Source organism: Falco rusticolus, chromosome 14 (assembly GCF_015220075.1).
Source record: "Falco rusticolus isolate bFalRus1 chromosome 14, bFalRus1.pri, whole genome shotgun sequence".
Classification (NCBI taxonomy): Eukaryota; Metazoa; Chordata; class Aves; order Falconiformes; family Falconidae; genus Falco; species Falco rusticolus.
In genome coordinates this window covers 13711006-13733787 of record NC_051200.1, presented here as the reverse complement: position 1 = coordinate 13733787, position 22782 = coordinate 13711006, and the positions used below count along the sequence as shown (strand labels likewise).

General features: G+C 46.3%; 1 protein-coding gene across 3 annotated transcripts in view; it reads right to left on the bottom strand.

Annotated features, from left to right (window-relative positions):
* HTR2C (5-hydroxytryptamine receptor 2C) overlaps window positions 1-22782 on the bottom strand; it is a 119482-nt gene that overhangs the window by 13701 nt on the left and 82999 nt on the right. Inside the window, exons 4-8 of one of the 3 annotated variants that reach the window (XR_005107408.1) lie at window positions 10508-14758; window positions 8464-8996; window positions 7681-7864; window positions 3433-7503; window positions 159-3342 (exon numbers count right to left, since the gene is read on the bottom strand). Coding sequence is in view for 1 of the 3 variants with exons in the window: in XM_037407701.1 (XP_037263598.1) it covers window positions 13926-14758 (833 nt within the window). In the remaining 2 variants the exon portion in view is untranslated. The other 2 variants (XR_005107407.1, XM_037407701.1) reach the window with 2 other exon arrangements.

Genomic DNA, 22782 nt, shown 5'->3' with positions numbered 1-22782 from the left:
CACCATACCCTATTGTCTGCATAGCAGTTGTTTCCATTATTTAGTCATTGGCGTGGCTACTGAATATTCCTCATGCTGAGCATGTAAATACATGTATTTCTTAGTCCAGTCCTGAGCAAATCCCGTACGCGAAGAGCCAGAGAGCTTTGTACACCTACCATTAAAGACAGGAGCCAGTGTCTCTTTAGTTGACATCCAGTGCATGCACACTAATGCCAGCTTTGCCTTGATAAAAGTTGTGACGTTAGTGGTCCACACACCTTCCTGGTGAACTGTTAGTCATCCCTGTGAAGACATGCAGCAACTTAATGATGGGGAAGCTGATGAAGACCCATAAAAACAAGTGCTGAAGTTCCCCCCACCTCCTGTGACCAGGTAAATATCTTTAATTTTAGCCCCCAGTTTTCAGGAAGCAGGCAAAGGACAACCTTTTTGTTTCAACAGAAACCACCCAAGGGTGTGACTTCAGTTCAGGGATCTTTAAAACTTCTCTTTGCTTGTGTCTGTCCTTGAGGTGATAGGGTAATTTCTTTTTCTGACTGAAGCTTGCAGAATCTTGCTTATACATCCTCTCTTTGGATGCGGTTTAGAGCCAATTGCCGTAATCCTAGGCACGCGTCATGCATATAAACCATCACTGGCCTGAGCCTACCAATGGTTGCACGCACCTTTGGTGACAAAAGCCATCTCAAAAGAAAAAAAACCAGTATTATAGGAAAGAGAAGGAGGGATACTTACATGCTTTTCATGGGTGCCGTTTGGACTGCCACATTGATGTGAGCCTGCAAACTCTATTCTCGCTGCTTAGCAATTCTCCCAAGCAAGCGCTTGCATTCTGCTAGAATCTGACCACGACTGATGAAACTGGGAACAGTTATCATTAGTTGAAGTTGGTAAGATGGAAAATTGCTAATTCTTTCAATAACCTGTGAGCACAGTGGCTCCGTACTGGATAGTTTCTCAGCAGACCACACACCAGCTTCAGCAGCTGTGTCAAGCACCTCTTGCTCGATTTGAGTGGCGCCACGGTCACAGCTGCTTGGGGATCACGTTCGGTTTGTGCAAGGCTTGTTTGCAACACTGGCCTTGCCCAGCTTACCTTCAAAGCCAAACAGACTGCGGCTGTGGGCAATGGCCCGAGTCGGCAGGTGTGAATGCAAGTCAGAAGAGCCCCGGGCATGAGCACACACACCTGTGAATCACAACTCTCCCATGTTACTGGTTTCCGCACTCTGGCCACCTTAGCAGGGTCCGAGCCTGGGATCCCACTGATTAACGGAAGGTCTGAGCGAAGGTTTCCAATTCCTGTTATTAGTTCTCAGGTGACAGCTTCAACTGTGGGCCTCCTCCTACCCCAGTTCACCTGGCCTGCTGACATCTTCAAAACATGGTCATCACAGCAATTCAAGGAACACACAGCTCATGCGACAGGCCAGACGCAGGGGGCTCAGGACGGCATTTCCTCCTCTGTACGATGGGACAGAGCAGCTCTTTGCTTGGTGCCATCCCACCAGCTGGAGTCCCCTTCCTTCCCTCCCTGTTCTCCACCGACAAGGGGCACAGCCCTACCCCACGGCTGCCCCTGGCCGGCACAGGGCAGAACCTTTGCTGTGACTGGAGCTGGAGGCTGGGCTGTGTGCGCTTCCCTGCAGAGTGATGGGCCATCGGGGCAGGGCGATCTCCGGGAGGACCAAGCCTGGATCTCCTGCTCTGCAAAACTAGGATGAGCAGAGATGCTCACCGAAGCTTGTTCTAGGGTTTTTGGGTACTTTCAGAAATGAGAGGACTTTGGCACACCCAGACCTGGGTAGCATTTAGGTTATGGGTTTTCAGAACTGCTGCCAGGGCAACAGCTACTGCACTAATAATGATGGTTAAAACCAGAAAAAACACTAGAGAAAACTACTGGAAAGAGTCCTACTGAGAGTCACCACTACCGGTAGACCTCTGATGTTCTGCCAGCCTCTTAAACAGTTTAAATGTCTAGTAAAACCAGGTGAGCCGCAGTGAGAGCCTCCCCCAGGGGAAAAGCTAGGCAGGCAGCCAGCGCCCACCCTGCTGCCCTGGGTACCTCTGAGACAATCCCACCCACCCCACCACACAGGAACGCTGGGCACAGGTCTTTGGAGGAGCCAAACGGGGTGGCAACACTGACCTGCTGGAGGGGCTTCAGCTGGGTTAAAGTTCCTAGTCTAATTTTGTCCAAAAAGAGGGAAGAAGGGAAGAAGAATGAAAGAGAACGGGCACAGGTAAAAGGTGGTAGAGGAATGGATGTTGTACCTCTGCAGCTAGATCTCACCCCAAAAAAGATCAGAGCTATTTCAGTAACCACAAAATATAAAAGCTAGGCTGAAGCCTGCCTAGAAACCTGCCTAGTAACAGAGTGATAAATTAAGTGCATCTACTTATGGTATCTGTATGGTGCAGCTTTCTAGGCGTGTTTAGGCAGTGAAAGATGGGCTTGGTTTTGGCGTGGGGCTTCCCACTCACCAAACTTGCCCCTGCAGAAGGTCCTCACTGCAGCAACAGCAGCAAGACACCCCCCACCCGCTTTCTCTCAGCATCACATCTGCAGCACGTGCAAAATCTAACCCAAATAGGTGGCCAGCTGCTAGTCCTTCCTAACATCCTGAACCTTGCTAGAATTTCAGTAGTATGCTTCTCCCCCCGTGTGTTTATAGAACTACACTAATTACATATTTCTTTTGCACAGTATTTGCATTACAGTGGTTTAATTAATTTGCTGCAGTCCATAATTAATATTTTCAGTAAAGTGCTTTCAAAATTCCTCCTTTGGTATACTCTGCTCTTATTGTTCCCATCTCATGACAGAGTTCCCCGGTGTTTTTACCTTCTTAGCTCCACATGTCTGGTGAGGTACGTCTTTGCCAAGCACACAAAGATAACTCCTTTGCATACCCTTGAGTTTAGAGTCTTTTTTTCTGTCTTTGACTGATAAAGTCTTAGAGCTATTTGTTGAAGAATGAAAAGCAACCTCTCCTACAGAGCTTTTTTTCCCTAGAGAATGTCAATAATTGTCAAACATATGAAAGCACGATCCTGTGCATGCTGCAGGGAAATGCAAAATCAATTTGTGTCTGTCAGATTCTAACTGCTTCTGGGAAGCAGCAAAACAGGGAAGGCGAATGCCAAGGTCTCTGAACTCACAAAATCACCTCCTTCTCTCACTGGGGTCTATTTTCAAGCTGCCAACAAAAGAATAATTTGAAAACCAGTTTACCTTCTGTTTCCTCGTTATCCATCGTCATATTTTTTCATTTTTCTGACTGGCCTCTGAATGCAGGATTTTGAAGTGTTTCAACCATTATAACCTGCCAATGGCTGAAAGACGTAAAGCGAGGCTGGCATCTCTCAGGAGCTTTTTACTCCTCTTGCACTTGAGGAAATGAAAAGGTAAAAGTTGTAACTCACCGGCTGAGGCGTCCCTGCTGAAGTTTTCCATCTCGTACAGGCGCTAGAAACATCACGGCCACTGGGTGTCAGCATCTGTGCTGGGACGCAGAGGAGGACGAAAGCAGGTGCAGCATCGCTTCCGCCAGGATTCAGTATTTAGGGCAAGAAAATTAAACAGAGGGGACAATGGCTCTCTCACTGTAAAATAGATGAGTTTGGGGGTTTTTGTACTGCTAAGCGGAGAAGAGTCACATCTTCATCTCATCGTTCAGCACCGGCCTGACTGCCGGCTAACACCACTACTTGTGCCTCATGGCATCGTGACCGTGGCCCAGCGCTGCAGCACTGACGGGAGCTGCGTCCCCCATGGCATGTGCTAGCTAAAACCATCCCCTGCCCCTGCCCTGCCTCCCATGCTCACCATAAGCACCCACAGAAATGCCCCATCAGCTCAAACTGGAGGCTCAGCCAAGCGGGGACTGAGCCCCGCTGCAAGCCCCTGCCTCTCTCTGGCATCAGCTCCTGCATCCCGAGTCACCAAGGGTCTCAGCATCCATCGCGGAGCCTCCACAGGTCTCAGCACCCTTCCACAAGCCACTGCAGCTCTAGGGAGTACCTAGATCTTGAAAGGATGTAAAGTGGAGTGGCACAGCCCTTCTGGCTTCAGCTTCTACATGTCACAGCCTTGGGAGCGCAGTAACTAATGATATCATCTAAAATGTAAAGAGCTTCATGGGCAACGGCAGGTTTGCAGCTCACTGCCTTGTGCAGCAGGGTACATTTGAGAGCACTGTCAAGCTCTTTATGTCTATGTAGAAGCTGAATTTTCTCAAGAGGGTCTGTGGTTCTCATAGCTTCAAGGCAAACAAGTACAGCTGATGCATGTGCTTAACAAAACAATTTGAGGCAACATATTGTGGTTGAGCTGTCTGAACAGCTGAAACAGCTCTGCAAACCGTCTGTGTCAAGATCCTCTTCCCAGCGTAGGGAGAGGTAAAACAACCAGCTGAGAAACGACAGCCATGCAAGTTTTGCACCGAAACTGAGTATTCGCCTCCCTGCCATCCTGGGCTGCTTGCCTCCTATACTAGACCTCATCCAGATCCAGGCATAGCATGGGACTGCTCTGCTCAGAAAATAAACCACCATTTCAGCAAGTGTTACACCACCAGATGCGCTTCCAAAAAAAAAAAAAGGAAACTAATTTAAAAATCCTAAACATGGCCTTGACATTTGCTTGACATGCCCAGGAAACAACCTCACAGTTCAAGCAGATCTCATTGCTGAGAGACCTGAGTGAGAGATGGAGAGCTGAGTGCAGGTGCATCCTTAAGCATGGTGGCAGCCCCGCTGCGACCCTCAGCACGTGCACCCATCTCTGACAGCAAGAAGAGCCTGCACAGCACCTCCGCCTTCTCTGAGATACTGAATTACGCTGCACTGCCCTGCCTTTGCTGAAAGGTGCGAAAGGTCACCCCAAAGTCCTGCAGCTGCAGCGGGGCGGGGTGTGTGTGTGTGGGGTGGTGTGTTTAAGCCGTGGTCATCAGTGATCATGTGTGAACTGTTTTTCCTTGCCTTGCCTGGCAAGCTGTGAATGGAGGTGGTAAAAGCATGTCACACCTTTGGTGCAGTTGGATGTCCCACCTCACCAAAGCACCGGGGACTTGCAGGAGTAATTTTCATTTAGAAAAGAACCAAGCAATAAATATCAGGGTGTTGTTTCTTTTTACAAACGAGGAATGCCTTCCTTTAACAGAATGCACTTATCTAGATATCTTTATGACTTAAAAACAAATGAAGGTTGGAAGAATGTTCACCACTGAGATTCGCAAAGTAGTGGAGAAAACATGCACACCAAACCGAAACTTGATGTTATTGGGAGCAGAAGCTCTATACTTCAAGGCTAAAATTTGTAAACATCTCAGTCCCTCACCACCCAGGAACAGGGTCAGGCTCAGAGGACTGAAGAGTTATTTATCTGCCCACTTTTGGAAAGAAAGGTTATACTGGAATGTACGCCAGATAAATCCAAAGATGCCAAGTACCCCATGTGGACATGTGCTGCACTAAGTGTACAACTGCCCCCAGCTCCGTCCTACTTTGAATCTGCTGTCAATCCACCTGTGTGCTGACTGCCATGGCAGTCCACAGCAAGCCTTTTCTGCCAGTCTGCCTGTGCAAAACCTGATCTTCGCGGGGACTGCAGCCTCCCTTGGACATGTCAACATCCCTTCCCCAAGCACCACTCCCTGCATAGCAATGACACACAAGTGCAGCTTCAGTAACAGCAGACAGATGCACAGTGTGTTAAACTATCCAGCACATACAGCTGTCTCCATGGAATGGCTACAGAAAATTTACAAAGGAAAAGAAACCAGAGACAACAGATGGCAGTCCCCATCCTGCCTCCAGGTACCCGAACATCCTTTGCACCCCTGCAGGGTCTGACTGTAGAGCCAGAGCTCCTCAAGGAACCTGGGAGAGCCATGGCGCCACTGAGAGGTCCCCACCTGATGCATAGAGCTCAGGAGAGGCCAGTCCTTGCCTTTTCTGTTACGACATTCCAGCTCTTAAATGTTGAACTGGAAATATGTCCCAGCCTTTGGGAGTCTCAGATTGGTCTTGGCTGGTAGCTGCCCACAAGTTTGTGCCCATGCTGCCAATTTATTTAGAAACACTCACAGTGAGAAAAGAGTAATTATGATGCCTGCCAGGTTCAGCTAAGTCCACTTTTAACAACAGAGAACTTAAAAGGCCAAACCCACCATTTATTTTACTGAAGCGAAAGCATGAAGATCCTGGCTACACCACTGGAAAACAGAGTGACAAAGAGAAACATTAAAAAAGTCAGATAGCACAAGCACAGAACAGGTTCTCAGCCCATAAGGCTGCTCACCAGTGTTTTCTCAGCTACATCAGCTAACGGCAGCCCAACAAGACATTGCCTCAATGCTGCAGCTCTCCAGAGACTGGCTCCAATAATTCTCAATTTCCATGAAAATGCTGTTGTGGGTAAATAAAACTTACTTACGTGACTACATGCAGTCAGACTTTGGCTACCCAAGCTGGTTGGTTCTGGATGCTTCTGAGAATGCACATGAAATACTGTTTCACATGGTTTGGGGCTGGCTCAGGGCTGGGAACACACAGCCTTCACAACGCCTTGACTTCATGTCCTACTTGCAGAAGACACACTGACTTGGCATGGCCTCGCTTGCCTTCCTCCAAAATTGTGGCATTTTTCGTGGCTTTGCTAGGACTTGGAAGGACCGTAGCATAAAAGCAGTGTTCTTGCTTCAAGATGTTTGTTCCTCCCACACTTCGGGACGCGCCGCCAGGGAGGTCAGAGGTGCTGCCGTGCAGATGGCTGGCTTGGCACCCAAGCTCTGCCCGCTGGGAGGCTGGGGACAGAAGGGCTGAGCTGGGTCCTCCCACTGTACCCCTATAGCATAAAACCCTGTGGGAATGCAAAAGCTGAGCCCTCAATAAACTTTTTGGTTGATGTTACTGCTGCCTCACCAGAAAGTGCAGTCCCATGCCTGGAATACTCCACCTGTTAGAAACCTGCTTCTAATTCCTAGTTTATATGCCAATGTTTTCCTCTAGCCTAAGTAGCTCCTCTCCCTCCTCAGGCAGAACAAGCACTCCCTGATGTCCTGATGCAGAGCTGTCCTCACCCTCTTGGGCTGCTAGGAGGAACAAGCCAAGCTTTCTACTCTCTTCTCATTAAAAATGTCCTTGTGCCTGTGCCTGGACTTGCATCCCCCCACTGTGACTGTAGCTCAGGCCCAGCTTTTTAAAGCTGAAATGCCAATGAACTGCAGCACCGCAGGCAACCACATTCACTTACCCTCAAGAAGTAAAGATCTAACTAAGGAAAAACCTCCATTTGTTCGCCATGGTTTGCTGCACCACCCGTTTGTTGCACAGAATTAGTAATGCATCCCACTACTTTGCTACATGCCACTGCAGGACAGCCTGGTAGAGGACACAGGTAGTTTCCTCTTCAGCAACACCAAGGAGAGGTGCAAGATTGAACGAATGCTCGTTTCAGGGTTAGCCCACCTGTGTGCCAGCCTCGTCGCTGCGCTGCAAAAAAGAAGGGGGAGCACTTAGCTGAGGGGGTTGAACATTGCCATGGCTTCACAGGTGAGTCACTGCGACCTGTGGGTGCTCTCTGAAGATGTTTTGGGGCATGAACTATTGCTGCCTGTAGGGAAGGAAACGCCAACACACCCGAGATCTTTGCTGGGCATTTGCACTTACCTGTTGCTTTCAGCAGTATCAAAATCTTCGGGAAGCATGGGGTCCGCAGGCAGGTCACTGAAGTCTTCCTCCCCTAAAAGTCACAGAAAAGCTGTTCTAGACTTCAGTCAGGGGAACGGACTCTGATTAAGATCATTAGTAGCTTTGATGAGCACCCATCCACCACCAGCACCCGCCTGTTCTTCTGTAGGAGGACACACTAACATCAGCATCACACACAAATGTAAAACGGCTCTAGATTGTAACAAGTGCAACCAGACAGTGGTCTACAGGCACCAGCCTACAGATTGTTTTTAGTGTATCGGCAATTTAAATAAAATGCCACAATTAGATTCTATTAAAAAATACGTTGGATAATTAAGCTGCATTTTAACTAAATATTAATTTATCCAGTTTGTTGAACCAATTACAATTCAAGTACAGGAAAGTTCACAACAGTGGGTTTATCATGCCCCCCCTGTGCGATGCTGCATGATACATTTTTCAAGTCACTGAACACCTAAGTGTTGGTAGCCCAATGGAGTGACAAGGCAGCAGCCATTGTCGCAGGAAACTGTGGGGAAATTGTCTTTATATGTAAGAGATCTTTCATTTTGGGGGAAGCAGAACATAAGGCAATGTTCCCGAGAGATGCAATAGGTAACAAGGATCTCTTCACAGTCTCAATTTTCCACAATGATTTTTCACTCATCAGCTGCTGTGAGCAGTCTGTACAATTCTCTCGCTTTCACCACCCCAAAGCAATCAAGAGTTATTCGACTTACATCACCTTGAGACACTTACCCGCTTGCTAGGCACCTCCCCAGATCTTGGAAGCTGTGGGCCAGGAGGCCAGGCTTTTGCAGCCTGTTCTGCATTTGCCCTGCTGAGCGAAGAGTGGAGCACATCCCGCAGGAGCCCTCCTGGGGGGAGCATGCAGGGGGCTGCCCGCAGGGGTGTGCTGCGCAGGGCACCCTGCAGTTGCCACACTCCCTCCCCAGGTACTCCCATATCCTCCTGCCATCAGCGGAACCGGTGATTTAGGATGGTTTTGAGCAATGTTTTCCGTGGTGTAGCTCACGTACTTGACTGTTCATTAAAGATCTTCTGGTGTGGTTCTTTAATTGGCAAGTGTGCCTTGCTGCATTGATTGTCTGTCTTACACGTATCTAAAATCATTCACCTGAAGACTCTCCATCTCCATGTTGTTATGGGATTGTAGTCCTCCTGCACGGCCAAGAGGGAATGACACATCACACAGATATTTTGTTGACTTCCGACAGCTTCAGAGCACGAGTTTCAGGGTGGGTAAAAGCAAACAAGCGGAAGACCTGAGACTTAAAGAAAAATGAGGGAGAGGCAGAACAGTCAATAACACCTTCATAATTGAAAATAATAATTTTTTTTTTTCTGGTACATGCACCCCCACTGCTACATGATTACTAGAACAGCTCACATTTCACAGTGACACCTGTAGCTGCCTTTGAACTCCTCATCACAGGTTTCCTCCCCAGATGTTCCCATTTTTTCAAAGGAAGATTGAAGCATGCTGACATCTCCTGTTGCTCTCTGGGATGGATGTGTGTGCAGATGTGCACGTACATCTGTCCATCTCTGTTCTTCTGCTGCACCTGCCCAATGCTTGGTGGTCTTTGTGTGCTTTTTTCCCAGGAAAAAGCTTCTGATACTTTTTCTGCCCCAGTCTGATCTGGAGACAAAGCCAAGTGTGGTTCTTGGCTTGGCGTGTATCTATCCTAATGATACTGTGACCCAGGGAGGAAACCCATCCAAGAGACATCTGCATCTTTATCTCATGATGGATGCTGCTTTTGGAATGCCAGATTAGCATAATTGGTCTGCAAGGCTATCAGACACCCTTCATTAGCTCAAAGCTAAATGGTATTTCTGAAGAGCTGCTTGTGATTTGCTTTGTTTCCTTAAAATATGTTTTTCCTTTGGAAATTGTGTCTCCGTACCCAGGGCCCTCGTGGCTCCAGCACATCAGATGACTGCAGTCAGCCTGCTGACTTGGAAGGGAAGAGCACTGGCCATGCTCCACGCCAGTGACGAACCTCTTTGTGGGGCCGTCCAGAAGAAAGGCACTAATGGTTAACATGAGTGTCTCTATAGAGAAAAAGGCACTAATCACACCGACTACTCGTGCATCAGCTAACTCTAGCGTCATTAAATTATCACTCAGATAAAAACTACTGCTGACTCACAAGTCATTAGGAGGAGGAGAGCTGTGCTCAGGTGGGATGCCTTGAGGCTCCTCAGCATTGGCTCTGAACCGTATTGCTTCCCTAATGCCACCGCCCCTGGGTAGCTGCCCTTCAGCAAACACAGGACTGAAGGAGCAGGCCCTTGTCCTCAAAGGACAGTCTTTGAGGGCCCCAGAGGTCCCCAAAAGTCACTATGTCTGACTCCATGGATGCTACACCCCAGACGGTGTGTGGGGCAATGTGTCACAGATGTAAGTCACGTCTGGAAGCTCGGGTCTGGAAGCCAGGTTGCTCAGCCACAAGGTGCTGTGCCTGAGCAGACGTGGCCAGTCTTGCTTGTGGCCTCTGGTGAGGAAGGCACAGCTCAGAAAGGTGCTAGTTCAGGTGCTGACTCCATGAGTAGACTCCCTGAGGCAAGTCAGATGGGGGAGTCTGCTTGCTGGGTGGGAGCGGCCACGCGCAGGCTCAGCCTGGCAGGCAGCCTGGCCGCACATCTCCCATCTGGTTTGAGAAACAAAGCAACCAACACGCTTCAGCCTACGGCACCATTTCCAAGGAACTATTTTCACTTGTTCAGTCCAAACTCAAAACAAAACACGATCACACACGCTATTTGTAAACCATACCTGAGCCGAGGTCTGAGGACTCACACAAAGCTTCCAGCAGGTACTCCCACCAGACAGCCCCAGGGCAGGGCTTCTCGAGGCACCACCGTGGTTAATGACTGCAGCTTGGGAGAAGCAAAGCTGCTGTGGGGACAACCTGACTTTGGTTAAGTTGCAGAGAACTAAATCCATTCTTCAAATTGAGGCATTTTTTAAAAATGTCTTTTTTAACAGTTATTCCTGGAGGGAGCAAGGAGAAGAGGGGGAATAGTTTATCACCATCCTCATATTTGACAAGTTTCAGGGTTGGAAGCGTTAGGGTATCTCCTGACATTAATTTCTGTGATTAAGCAACTGTGGGCCATACTTCAAGTGTGGGAGGAGAAATGAAAGTTATCCTTATCCTTATTTTTTGTTGTTGTTTTGTTTTTTGGTCATGACATATTTTTCACATAGAAAAGATTTTAACTGGGGACAGATGAAAGAAAGGGAGGGCACATTCATCCATTTATTTTCTGATAGACCATGAAAAAAAATTAAGAGTGATTAAACCAACAAACTTTCTTTAATAAATTAATAGCAGCATCACAAAACCCTGATGTGAATGACCCAAAGGAAGTTGGGCAAGTGACAGTATTTAACCATTCACAAAAATGTTATCACCCGCTGGCCAGGAGAGAATGCAGGCGCTGTAAGGCAGTCCCCTTGTCTGTTTACCTAAACAAGTGACATACATCAGAACGGGTCCAGCTGAGTAGCCACAGTCACGTATTTATAGTTCTGGTGCTGAATTTTTTAAAAACATTTATAAAAATTCTGTAAATTCTCTGTTCAATTCCTATTATTTACATCCAAATACAGTAGGCTCCCTTTTTGCCCATACAACAGAAGCGGCAAGGTGAGACAAGAAGGCTCCTATGCGAGGACAGTGCCTGCGTGTGGGCTTAATACTGCGTTCCAGGATGCTGTGAAAAATGAGCTATTCACACATGACCTATTCACACATGTGCTAGAAGCTACTGTAGTGCAACTTATTGCTAAATGACTTCAAAATCTGTGGTTGGCTTTTGGATATATATATATGTACACTCTCACATATATATATATACACACAGATACACAAGTTTGGAAAAGATGTGCTATGAATTCATCTAAGGAAAAAAAAAAAACCAACTTAAAAAGCAATGTGATCTTTCTGATTTTTCTCTACTGTTTGAGATAATCAAATCTGACTCAAAGCAAAGGGCAGTCACTGAAGGCACGAGTTCGTGTCTCTGGCCAGCCCTTTTCCTACTGGTTACCTGACCTTTTTGGAGAGGCAAGTGGATCCTCGAGCGTTCCAGCCTGTGGCGGCATCAGCAGGCTTGGCATGTGGTGCATCTCCGCTGCCTTCTGCAAGCAGTAAGATACTCTCTGCACTGGGATACCTCACCTCCCTGCATGGAAGTACCATGGATTTTTCCCAGGAGGGGATGAGGGAGAAGAGAGGACCATCAACTTCAACGTGCCAAGCTGAGAGCAACCCAGCACCAGACGCAACCTGTATGTCGTGTTTCAGTAGTGGCCTCAGAGAGGTTGTTTCTGCACACAGCAATGCAACAGCACAACGTTATGCTGAAGCACTAGCAGGATTTCCCATTTCTTCTACAAGTTAATTTTGGTGGGATGAACACAGCAAGCTTAGAGTACAAGCAGTTCATGTTAGTAAAATGCAATTTATCCATGCCTAGTGTAAGCTCTTCTGTTCTGAGGATTTTCATAGCCAGAGGCTGTTAGTGATGCTAAATGCATCCATGTTAGATGGGCACTGCAGCATTTGTTTGCTAGTTAATGGAGATGGAAAAACCTTATGGGTGATATCTGTCATTAGAGAATAGTCTACACAAGGAAAACCGCATGAGAAGCATCACCCCAGAGACACAGTGCCAGAAAGACACGATTCCTTGGAGGGTTTGTCTACACAGGAACACAGAGGAAAATTAATTCAAATTATACACAGTGTGAATTAAAAGCAGATTACTTAAAATGCATTAAATCCCAATGTGGATGTTTTCATTAAGATGTAAGTGACATTAATATGATATACTATAATTTACTTTGGGAGTGAAATGGAATAAATCAAATTTAAAAGTTATTCCAAATTAATCTTCCATGTAGACTAGCTCCAGGTCTGTTTCCTTCCTGTCCCTGGTCACCGTCTGCTTTTGAACTGTCACCAGCAAATGAATTCCAGTCACATAATCTGTCCAGTTCTGTCCACCCCCTCCTGAGACGGGAGAAATGAGCAGGGCCCCTCGTTTATGCCACTCTCCCAGCATCCCCCAGGGAGACACATCCTGCACCTCACAGCCTGGCCTGACCCCAGCCAGCACCACACGCACAGCAGCTTCTGCTCTACACCCAAGGCAGTGTTTTATCACCAGCTCTGCAAGTCCCAGGATGCTGAAAAATAAAAGCAAATGCTAAACAAGCTAAGGAATAAATAGACGTGAGGACTGAGAAGACAAGAGCTCTTACAAAGCCAGAGAGCTCTCCTCCACGTCAACCAAAGACCCTGGTCATCCAAGCAACCTGTGAAGGCAGTGTCATCCACCCCAGGCACAGCTGGCCCCACCCCGGAGCTGATGATTATCTGTAAGACCAAAGGATGGCTTTTTAGAAATCGGAGCCCCTCTATTTATAAAACAGGTGAAGCAGATCATGGGTTCGCTCTTTTTCTTATGCTTCTTCTCCAAGTGTGCAAGTGATCCCAGCACCACACCAGAAGGGCATTCCCCACCTTCCTTAGGGAGCCGGAGCCTCCTGGGGAACGGAAAGAAAACTGCAGCATTGGGGTGGGAGTCAAAATTGACCAGAGGTCCCTTGAAGTGCAAGGTTGCCCCAGCACGGCAGCATGCCACTACCCGTAACGGGACATGTCTGGCCAGGTACCTGCACAGCTGCTACGTTTTTGTGACGTCTCTCTGCCAGGTTTCTGTACAGTCTTTACACGGCACAAAAATAGGGGTGAGGATTTAAAGTATATATTTACTGTCAACTTGAAAAAGAAAGTTATACTGACCAAGTCTAATAGTATGTATTTGATATATAACTATTAACGTGCCATTCTGAACTCCAGCAAATGCCACCTGAGATAAATATTCAGCATTTTTGTTCATGCACTGGAAGAAGAATTCAAACATTTTGTCCATGACATATGCAAAGTAACTAATAGTTCTGATCTAGTATTAACAGTAAATATAGAACCTTAAACTTCACTGCGGTATATTAATATATATGATTTTAAGTACTAGACTGGAAAGACAACTATTTTTTTTTCTTTAAAAAAAAAAGCTTTGTTCAGAATGCAATATTTACATTGTCCTTTGACCAACACTTACATTTTTACACATATTTTGGCTACAGATAACACTGTAGCAAAAGGCTGTGTGAGCCACCTTTACACACAGCTCACTCTTTCACTTACAACATTACAGCTGTTTATGGAGAGCTCTGAAGTCCCTGGTTGCATTTCAAGGCCCTCCTCAGCTTCATCTAGTTCCATGCTATTAAGTTCATTGCCGTTTCGATAACTAGTTAAAGTCAGATCTTTCCCATATAAAGCTGTTGAAGCAACATTCAGACACTGATTCTGCCGCAGCGCTGATTTTTTACTGGTCTTGTATTGACAACGGATATAATTGGAAAAAGCCCTGCGGTATGTTTTATTGAAGAGTGTGTATACGAGGGGATTAATCCCAGAGCAAACGTATCCCACCCAAACAAACACATCCAGGAGTTCACTCAAGAGGTCTTTATCACAGGCTTCCTTGCAAAGGACAGACATGACATTAGTGATGAAAAACGGGCACCACATGATGAGGAACAAAAAGAAGACGATGCCCAGGACCTTGGAGGCTCTTCGCTCGTTGTTGATGGACTGCATAGTTCCTTTCCGAAAAAGCACTGCCTCCTTATTTACAGGAGAGTTCAAGTGAGATGCTCCCTCGTGATTGTGGAGCATTGAAATGTTCTCTGTGTTGTTTTCCTTCTTGAGGCAGTTTACACTGCTCCTCCTCTGCTTGGGCACCTCTCCGCACATGAACACCGTTGCCTGTCTCTGCAGCACCTGGACGGTCAGGCAATACGTGATCACCATGATGATGAGAGGGATGAAGAACGCCATGAAGGATCCAATGAGGACGAAGTTCTCATCGTTGAGGACACAGGTCCCGTTTACAAACACCCTGGAGTCATCCTGCAAACCAATGACTGGAATAGGCGTAGATATCCCTAGAAGGACAAGACCGAAACCAAGACCGTTACCTGGATGGATGGGGCTCCAAAGAGGCCGCAGAGATGATGCAGGTCCTGCATGTATACAGCCCACCGCCTAAAGCTGTTTGAAAGAGAAGTTACTATTCCAAGATGGAAGGGAAAACCTCGTGTAACTCCTGGGAGTGCAGCTCCAGGCCATGGACGCTCTCCGCTGCAAGCAACTGCAGCTTTCCTGTGCTCCACAGCTGACACAGTGAATGCAGCAAAACTCCTTTATCAAGCTCTTTTTCTAGCATTAACTGCAAATTTGTGGGTGTAGAAGAGGCAGTCATCACCCTGCTCTGTTTCAGCTGGCCACTCCATGCCTGCCAGTTTAGGTGGTGTTTGAAATCATAGATCATAGAATGGGTTGAGTTGGAAGGGACCTTAAACATCATCTAGTTCCACCCCGCTGCCATGGGCAGGGGACACCTTCTGCTAGACCAGGCTGCTCAAAGCCCATCCAACCTGGCCTGAACACTGACCTAGGGTAGATAGTAGCAAATTTTAAAGAGGAAAATTATCAAAATGCAAAAGAATTACAGCTATGAAGATGCAGAAGCAAGTTTCTCAAAGAAATTTAAATAATCCTGATAGAAAAATGGCCAGTTTTGCCATGACATCACAGACACATGGAAGAAAAGCTCTTGGCTTTCTGGGTCCTTATTGACTATCTCGTTGCAAGCAGACAGTGGTCTCTGCAAGCTCCATCTGCCCAGGCATTTCATCCACAAGCAGTGTGAAACTGAGAAGTACCAGAGAGACGGTCTTGCTTGAATTCTTAGAAAAGGCTATTACATAGTCAAATGAAAAGGCTGCAGCAGGCATCTGCCTGATTCCTATCCCTCTATCTTGAAACCAGAGCTAAAACCTGGAACAACAGACAACATGAGAGTGGAGAAGGTGAATTAAAATGGTAATCGAGTTGACGTGACAGTCTGAAGTCAGAACCCCAGCTACAAACTCTGCGGCTGGAAGGAAGGAAACTTTAAATGTCTCAATTATAGTAATAACTAGAGCACAGCTTCCAGCTACTCCTAAGCACTAAGCAGAGTAATAAGCCTCAGGGATCACTGCACTTGCCAAAGCAGTTTCTCTTGTATCCTGGTGGAACAGCACTTCTTACAGTCGTGCACTTAATGGCAGACAAGTGAGTGTAAGAATATTTTGGATCCCTTTGACTCTTCAGCACTACCCAGCATAGTTTGGTTGTCCAGGATTTCGGGACATCAGGTCTTTCTGAAGCAGAAGCAGGAGTCCTGCACATGGAGGGTCTCAGCAGACGGCTATGTGTCTGTGCTGTTTGGCACGTGGGCAGAGCAGACAGCATGTCAAGCCTGGAGCACAACTGTCCAGGACTGCACTGAGTAGCCTGCACCCATGGCTAGCTGCTGGCGTTTCCCTCTCAGAGTGAGGGAGTGAAGGAGCGAAAGCATTTTGAACAGCTCTAATTCAGCTGTGTTTACTTAATGGCCTCCAACACTGTTTTCCTCTAAGGAATATATATATCTGTGTACCTGCTCGATTCTACCTTGTGGAAATCATCAGCAATTCAGTGTGGGGACAGAAAAAAGAGGGAATACAGGACTCATGCCGAAGTGATGGACCTCACTTGAATATTTTTCATCTGTACTGAGATCCAAACTTCGTTCCTTGATCTGTGGAACTCAGTCCCACATCAGGAAAGACCCAAAACCTTCCAGAGAAATCTGTCTAGACACAACCAAACCCAGCAAAAGTAACAACATATTTTGGAATACCGTAACTTAGGTGTACACGAGAACATGGAAAAGACATGGTGGGTCAGATCTGGTCAGACCATTATGGGTTCATCTAGCCCTGTCTCATGTCTTTGGCAGGTACCAGAAGTTCAAGTCCATGGTACAAAATGGGTCAATTGCCAGCATTATAGCTTAAAAAATTCCACAGCAAGAAGTTGCATCCACACATCGTTTTTAAAATAACCTTTGAGAGACCTATCTTCCATGAATTCTTAATCTCATTTATAACTAACTCCACAATACTTAGCAGCATTCAGTTCCACACCCTATCTGCTTGTCATGTGAACAAAGTACTTGCTCATTTTAAATTTGCTGCCTGATAATTTTCTTTGACTCCCCTCAGTTCCTCTGCTGTGAGGAACAGTGAATAATCACTCTCTGGTCACCTTTTCCACTTTCTCAGTGGTATTACAGACCTCTATCATCCCTACTGTCTGACATCTCTTTTGGAACTGAAGAATGTTACTCTATTTACTCTCTCTCCTCATGCCAAACTCATTTTATGCCTTTGATTATCTTCCTCAGTTTCTTTTCAAATTCCTTTCTGTCCTTTTGAAGAAAGGGAAAGAACTGCACACCCCAGCAGTTAGAGAGCAGCAACACGTTTGCTCTCCCTTGCCACCCTCTGGCTGCCCAGCTGTGGGTGAGCACTCGCTCTGCAGACACGTCTGTGAGGCTGGCCATACCCTGCCCTAGCTCCTTCAACCCAGAATAAAACGCGGTGGAGGCCACTGTTATGTCTGGATGGTTTTTTTGGCGTTGCTGTGATCAGCACAGGTCCTAGAACTAATCCTGTGGGACTCTGAATTTCTACACAGAAAGAGTAAACACGCTAAAGAGATTAACCAGGGCATTTTCCACTCCAGCTAAGTGTTTTCCAGGATTCTGGAGAATACATCTGCATTCATCATTATCATAAAATTACCATTGCCAGTAATCTAGTAAAGGAATTCTTTCTGAAATGTATGATTATAAATGCCTCTGTGATTATAGCATGAGTTTCCTTAGCCCCAGTGATAGTTCCAGTTCAGTTCTTTCTTCGCTCTACACACTAAGGGTTATCAGCTTGCCCCTGGGCAAGGCAGTTGCCCCCTTTCTGATATGTTAGCCCCTGCTACCTTGCCCGTGCCAGGTCCCTGTAACTGCAATAACCTTCATCCCACCAAGCCATTGACTCTTCATCGTTAAAGACGCCTTTCTAATGCCTTGGCTCCACCAAACCACAGACATTTGGGAAGTGGTGAGAAGCGGACAGAGCAGTCTTTATACAAAGAAGAGATCTGAACTAGATCAATGGCATTACACTGGGATTATTTGCGTGGATAATTTTAAGCTTTAGAGCCCTCTATAACACATACACTTTGAAATAAAACTCCAAAATTAATAAAGATTCATTCATGAAGTAGTCATCATTGAATTTAGTGCTATTGCTTTAGCCGAGGGAAATGAGGTGAGGTTTCAGGATATCTTCATGGTCACACACATAAAGTACATTTGTGAAGAATAACCCAGTTCTGGGATATGATGAATACAGAAATACTGATGGCAGCCCAAAACTCTGCATGAGCATGAGATAGCTCAGCAATGATGACAGGGAACGAGGAGGTAGCTGCTGTACTGGAAGTGTCCCTCACCTCTCTCATAATAGAGTGGGATTTCAAACTGAGAAAGCACAGAAGAGAGAGAGCACCAGGTCTTTATTTGCTCTTTCCTCCAGTCCAGGAAAATCTCATCATTAACAGCAATTGGAAGAAAGATGCCCTTGGAGGAGCTGCCAACACATTCATTTAGCTGCCAGCTAGCCTACAGCACTGCTGAATGAGCAGCGTCACCCTCGTCTCAAATGCTTTCTTCTGCCTCACGCTTCTCTTTTGTAACTCATTCTTTAATACGATGTTTATCACTGATCCACCTCACCATCCAGCCCTAAAGGGAACTAAATCTGTTACACAACCTGGGCAACAGGGACTAACTCTGCACCACCCCAGTATGAGAAGTGCAGGGTGGAAGGTCTCAGACACCACAGAAGAGCTCCCTTCATGGGGGATTATTGCAAAATTGCTGCTGCAACAATCCCAGATGCAGAAATATCCGCTTGCAGACACAGCTCACAGCCTGGCCCTGATTTCAATAGGTTACCCTGATCACTATCTGCTGTGCTTATCACTAAGCATTGCCACAGTGCCTGAACACTGAACACGGTCACGGTGAATGCCTGCCTTATCTGCGTTCAACCCCACTTGACTCAAGCAAACCCACAGTACTAATGCTGTGGTTGTAACTGTTTGTAATTTAAGAACTAAGTCCAGAGAAATCCAAACTCACTATACCGGCACAAGGACGATGAATGCTAAATCAGGCAAGAGGTTCCAAAGCCTTCTGCTGTCCAGCCTTGCTGCTGTTCAGCTCTCTGAGCCCCAGTGCTGAGTTTCTCATAGAACCACAGAATCATTTAGGTTGGAAAAGACCCTTAAGATCATTGAGACCAACTGTTAATCTAACGCTGCCAAGTCCACCACAAAATCATGTTCCTAAGCACCACATCTACATGTCTTTTAAATATCTCCAGGGATGGTGACTCAACCACCTCCCTGGGCGGCTTGTTTCTGTGCTTGACAACCCTTTCAGTGAAGAAAGTTGTCCTAATATCCAGTGTAAACCTCCCTGGTGCAACTTGAGGCTGTTTGGCTCGCATCCTATTTCTTGTTATCTGGGAGAAGAGACCAGCCCCCACCTCACCTCCCTGCCAGGGAGCTATAGAGAGCAATAGTGTTTTCCCTGAGCCCCCTCCTCTCCAGGCTAAACACCCCCAGAGTTCCCTCAGCTGCCCCTCATAACACTTGTGCTCCAGACCCTTCCCCTGCTTTGTTGCTCTGGTTTTGGACACGCTGCAGCACCTCAATATCTTTCTTCTAGTGAGGGGTCCAAAACTGAACACAGTGTCAAGGCACGGTCTTACCAGCACTGAGTACAGTTTTGTGAGCTTTTGCCTTGCACCCGAGCTGACACTTTTCATCAACAAATGTCAGACTGATTTACTGAGATGGTCTCCAGGCTCAGAGGCATTTTCCAGTTGTGTCAAATAACCCTTTCTAACTAAGGAGGCAGAAATTCCCAAAGGGAGGCAGCGCTGTTCCAAAAACTTGCAAGGTGAAAGTTTTGCAAGCTTACTGCATATCACACTTTGCTTTTCAGAGCAAACTCAGTCCTCCTATTTGATGTTTGAGCAGTGCCTAGGGCAACTGGTTTTGCCCCAGTAAGAAGAGACAACCAGCCACCACGCCATGAACCAGGTCCCTGCTAGACTCAGCACTGAGAGCTCTGTGCACCCTTCTCCAGGCAGCAGCTTGGTCAGGACATCCCTCTTCACCATAGCAGCTCAGGAGGGAGAAGGTGAATGTGATTTTTTTTCTCTTCTCCTCTCCTTTAACTTCTGTCTGACAGAGCAGCGGGAAGCACGACAGAGAGAGATCCTCCCGATTACAAATTCAATTATAGTGGTTGTACTAACTGCTTCTTGTCAGCTTTAAAGATGTCCTTAAGTGAGCAGAACGGTTCACCAAATGGGGCTGAGATGATGCTGTGGACGCAGTGTAACAGATGCTCTTCACAGATTCTCAATTAATAAAACAAACCCCAAATGACTACAAATATGGCTTTGTAAAACATTCACTAGCTTGCTCCAGAGAAAAAGTCAGCTAAAAAGTCCAATTTGCCATTCACTGAATTCAGGCTTAAATGAAAAACAGTGATGTTTTTGTGTTTAATACCTTGTTTTCTTCTGTCAAAGCCCACGAGACAGATAGAGATTACTGGAAAGATGGAGTCCTTGGTGGTTATTTCCACTAAGAAGGATGTAATTTCCATTCTTTCTCACAACATTCTTATACAAGAAGATATTTCATTTCCTCCAGGGACAGCAGCCTCGCTAAAGAAAACAGAGGCCTGCATCTGGGTCTACTCTGTCTTTCCATGTGTGGGATTCTCAGGGCTGAACACAGGAGCGGTCCCATTCTGCAGCAGGTACATGAGCTTGGCAATGCCGGGGGGCACCTCCCCTGGTGTCAGCAGTGGATTCAAAGTCTGCTGTGGTCCATGGCAAGGGCTCTGCTGATGCAGGTGGGCTTTGGATCTCACTACCATCCCCCCAGCATCTACACACAGTTTAAAAAAAAGAAAAGCAGAAAGAGCTGTGTGCCAAACGAGCCTATGGCTGTCACAAAAGCAGTCTACACTGCAAAACCAAACCCACTGCTAAACACTGTGTGCTTAAATCTGTATCTTTAACCTAATATTTATTATTATAAAAAAATAAATGTGGATCAGCTTTAAGAGACATTCACCTGGATGTTAGCAGCTGCTGTAACTATGCATTATTATTAGAATGTGTTAGAGGAAATAGGAACTGACTCCCCTAACCCTCTCAGAAAAGGAAAAAGAAACTAAACCAAATCTGTTTGGTCTCTTAACAGAAGCATCTCACAGAGTGCCTGCACATTTCTCTAATAATAACTTACAGATAACGAGAAGTAAACCCCAACAGACAGCAGCCTCCTGATTTGCACTGTGAAAGAAAAGGCACCAGTTTCAGGAAGCAAAGCTCTTCAGAGACAAATAGAAGAACACGGGCTTCTGAAGTGTACAAAACCACAAAAATTCAGTGTATTACCCATATGTCAGCAGTTTAATTGCAGTGCATTTCATGTGCTAATGCAGCAACAATGCACCTTCAGGGCTGGATTAGGTCTAGTTTTATCTAACTGTTCTAATAAAATAACAGTACCAGCTTTGTCTTGGTTTAAAGTCAAACATAAAAGGGGGCTGAACTTTGAAGGACCTCCCTGCCTGCAACGAGCACAACTGCAAACAGATGAATGTAATTCATCTGTGCCTGAACAAGGTGCTGACCTTTACTTAAAACTTGCAATAGCACTGAACAACCTTAGTCTAGATGGAAAACCAGCGAACGCCAGCTAAAGACAGAAGAAATAAATTATTTTCCCACCTGCCCTTCTATTGTGCTAAATTACTTCTCTTAGTTTGCTCAGCCACATGTTTCCAATGGTTCATTTGAACACAGAGGGACAGGGCTCCTGCTCACAGCATACCCACTGCTGGGGCTGGGCTTCCCCAAGAAATCAGTGATGCCTGAACTGACACTCAGTAGCAGTAACCTCCTCAAACAGGGGACTCTGGCATCCCCCTTGCCCCTGGGAATGGATGTGGTGGGATGGTCAATCCATCTTCTGTGCAAAACACTTCACAGACTACCACCATCCGCTGCTATCCCAGGCAAAGCATTGCACTGACGTCTGGTGACAAAATCAAACCAATCCAGCACCCTTGCCTGAAATCCCAAGGTAGTTCTCTTGCTAGGAACTCAGCTTGTTACCAACTGCTATGATCTTCCTCCTCACCCTGATAACTTTTGCTGATGTGCTAGGGAGATCAGTGTCCTTCTTGGGAATTACGGTACAAACACAGGCAAAAGAATGTCTTCAAAGAAAATAACCTTGTAGTCGATTCAAACAAATGGGAAAAGAGCCAGATGAAGCCTTAGTGTAATGCTCTAGGGCATAAAGAAAAGGTTTCTGCCTTACCTATGACCAGATGATAGGCTGGAAAAAGTTTCATGAGCACAAACCTGCTCTACTGCTCCACCAGAAGCAAGCAGCAGCCTGGCTCCCAATGCTGATGCCACACCTGCACTCACCTGAGCTAACAAAAACTACCAGGATCACCACCGCCACCGCACCTCCGCCTGCAGAAATCATGAAGTATGACCCCCGTGCTCACGAGGGAAGAATTTTAGTCACACGTACACAGTCAGACATTTAATGTCAAACACAAAAAGGCAAAAATACATTAAGTACAATTTTCTCCCAAATTGTGGAGAGAAGCTAACGCCACCCTTTCTTACGCTTTACTAACATGCAACCACTTTCTCAGCAATAGTATTACTGTCCTTCTGCCAAAGTGGTGCTTGTAGCCAGGAATTTGTACACTTTTCCAGGAGGTGAAGGGTGCCTGTCTAACCTTTGCTAGTGACAGTTGCCTTCCTCGTCTCCAAGTGACGAGCCACACACGGAAGCAGCCTGCTTGATGGGAAAAGTTTGAACAAAACCCTGGTAACACATTTTGACCTTCCATTTGCTATCTTCTCCATTAGCAGTGGATTTGCCATTTTTTTTCCCCATGAAAACTGTCCAAAAGCTTGTT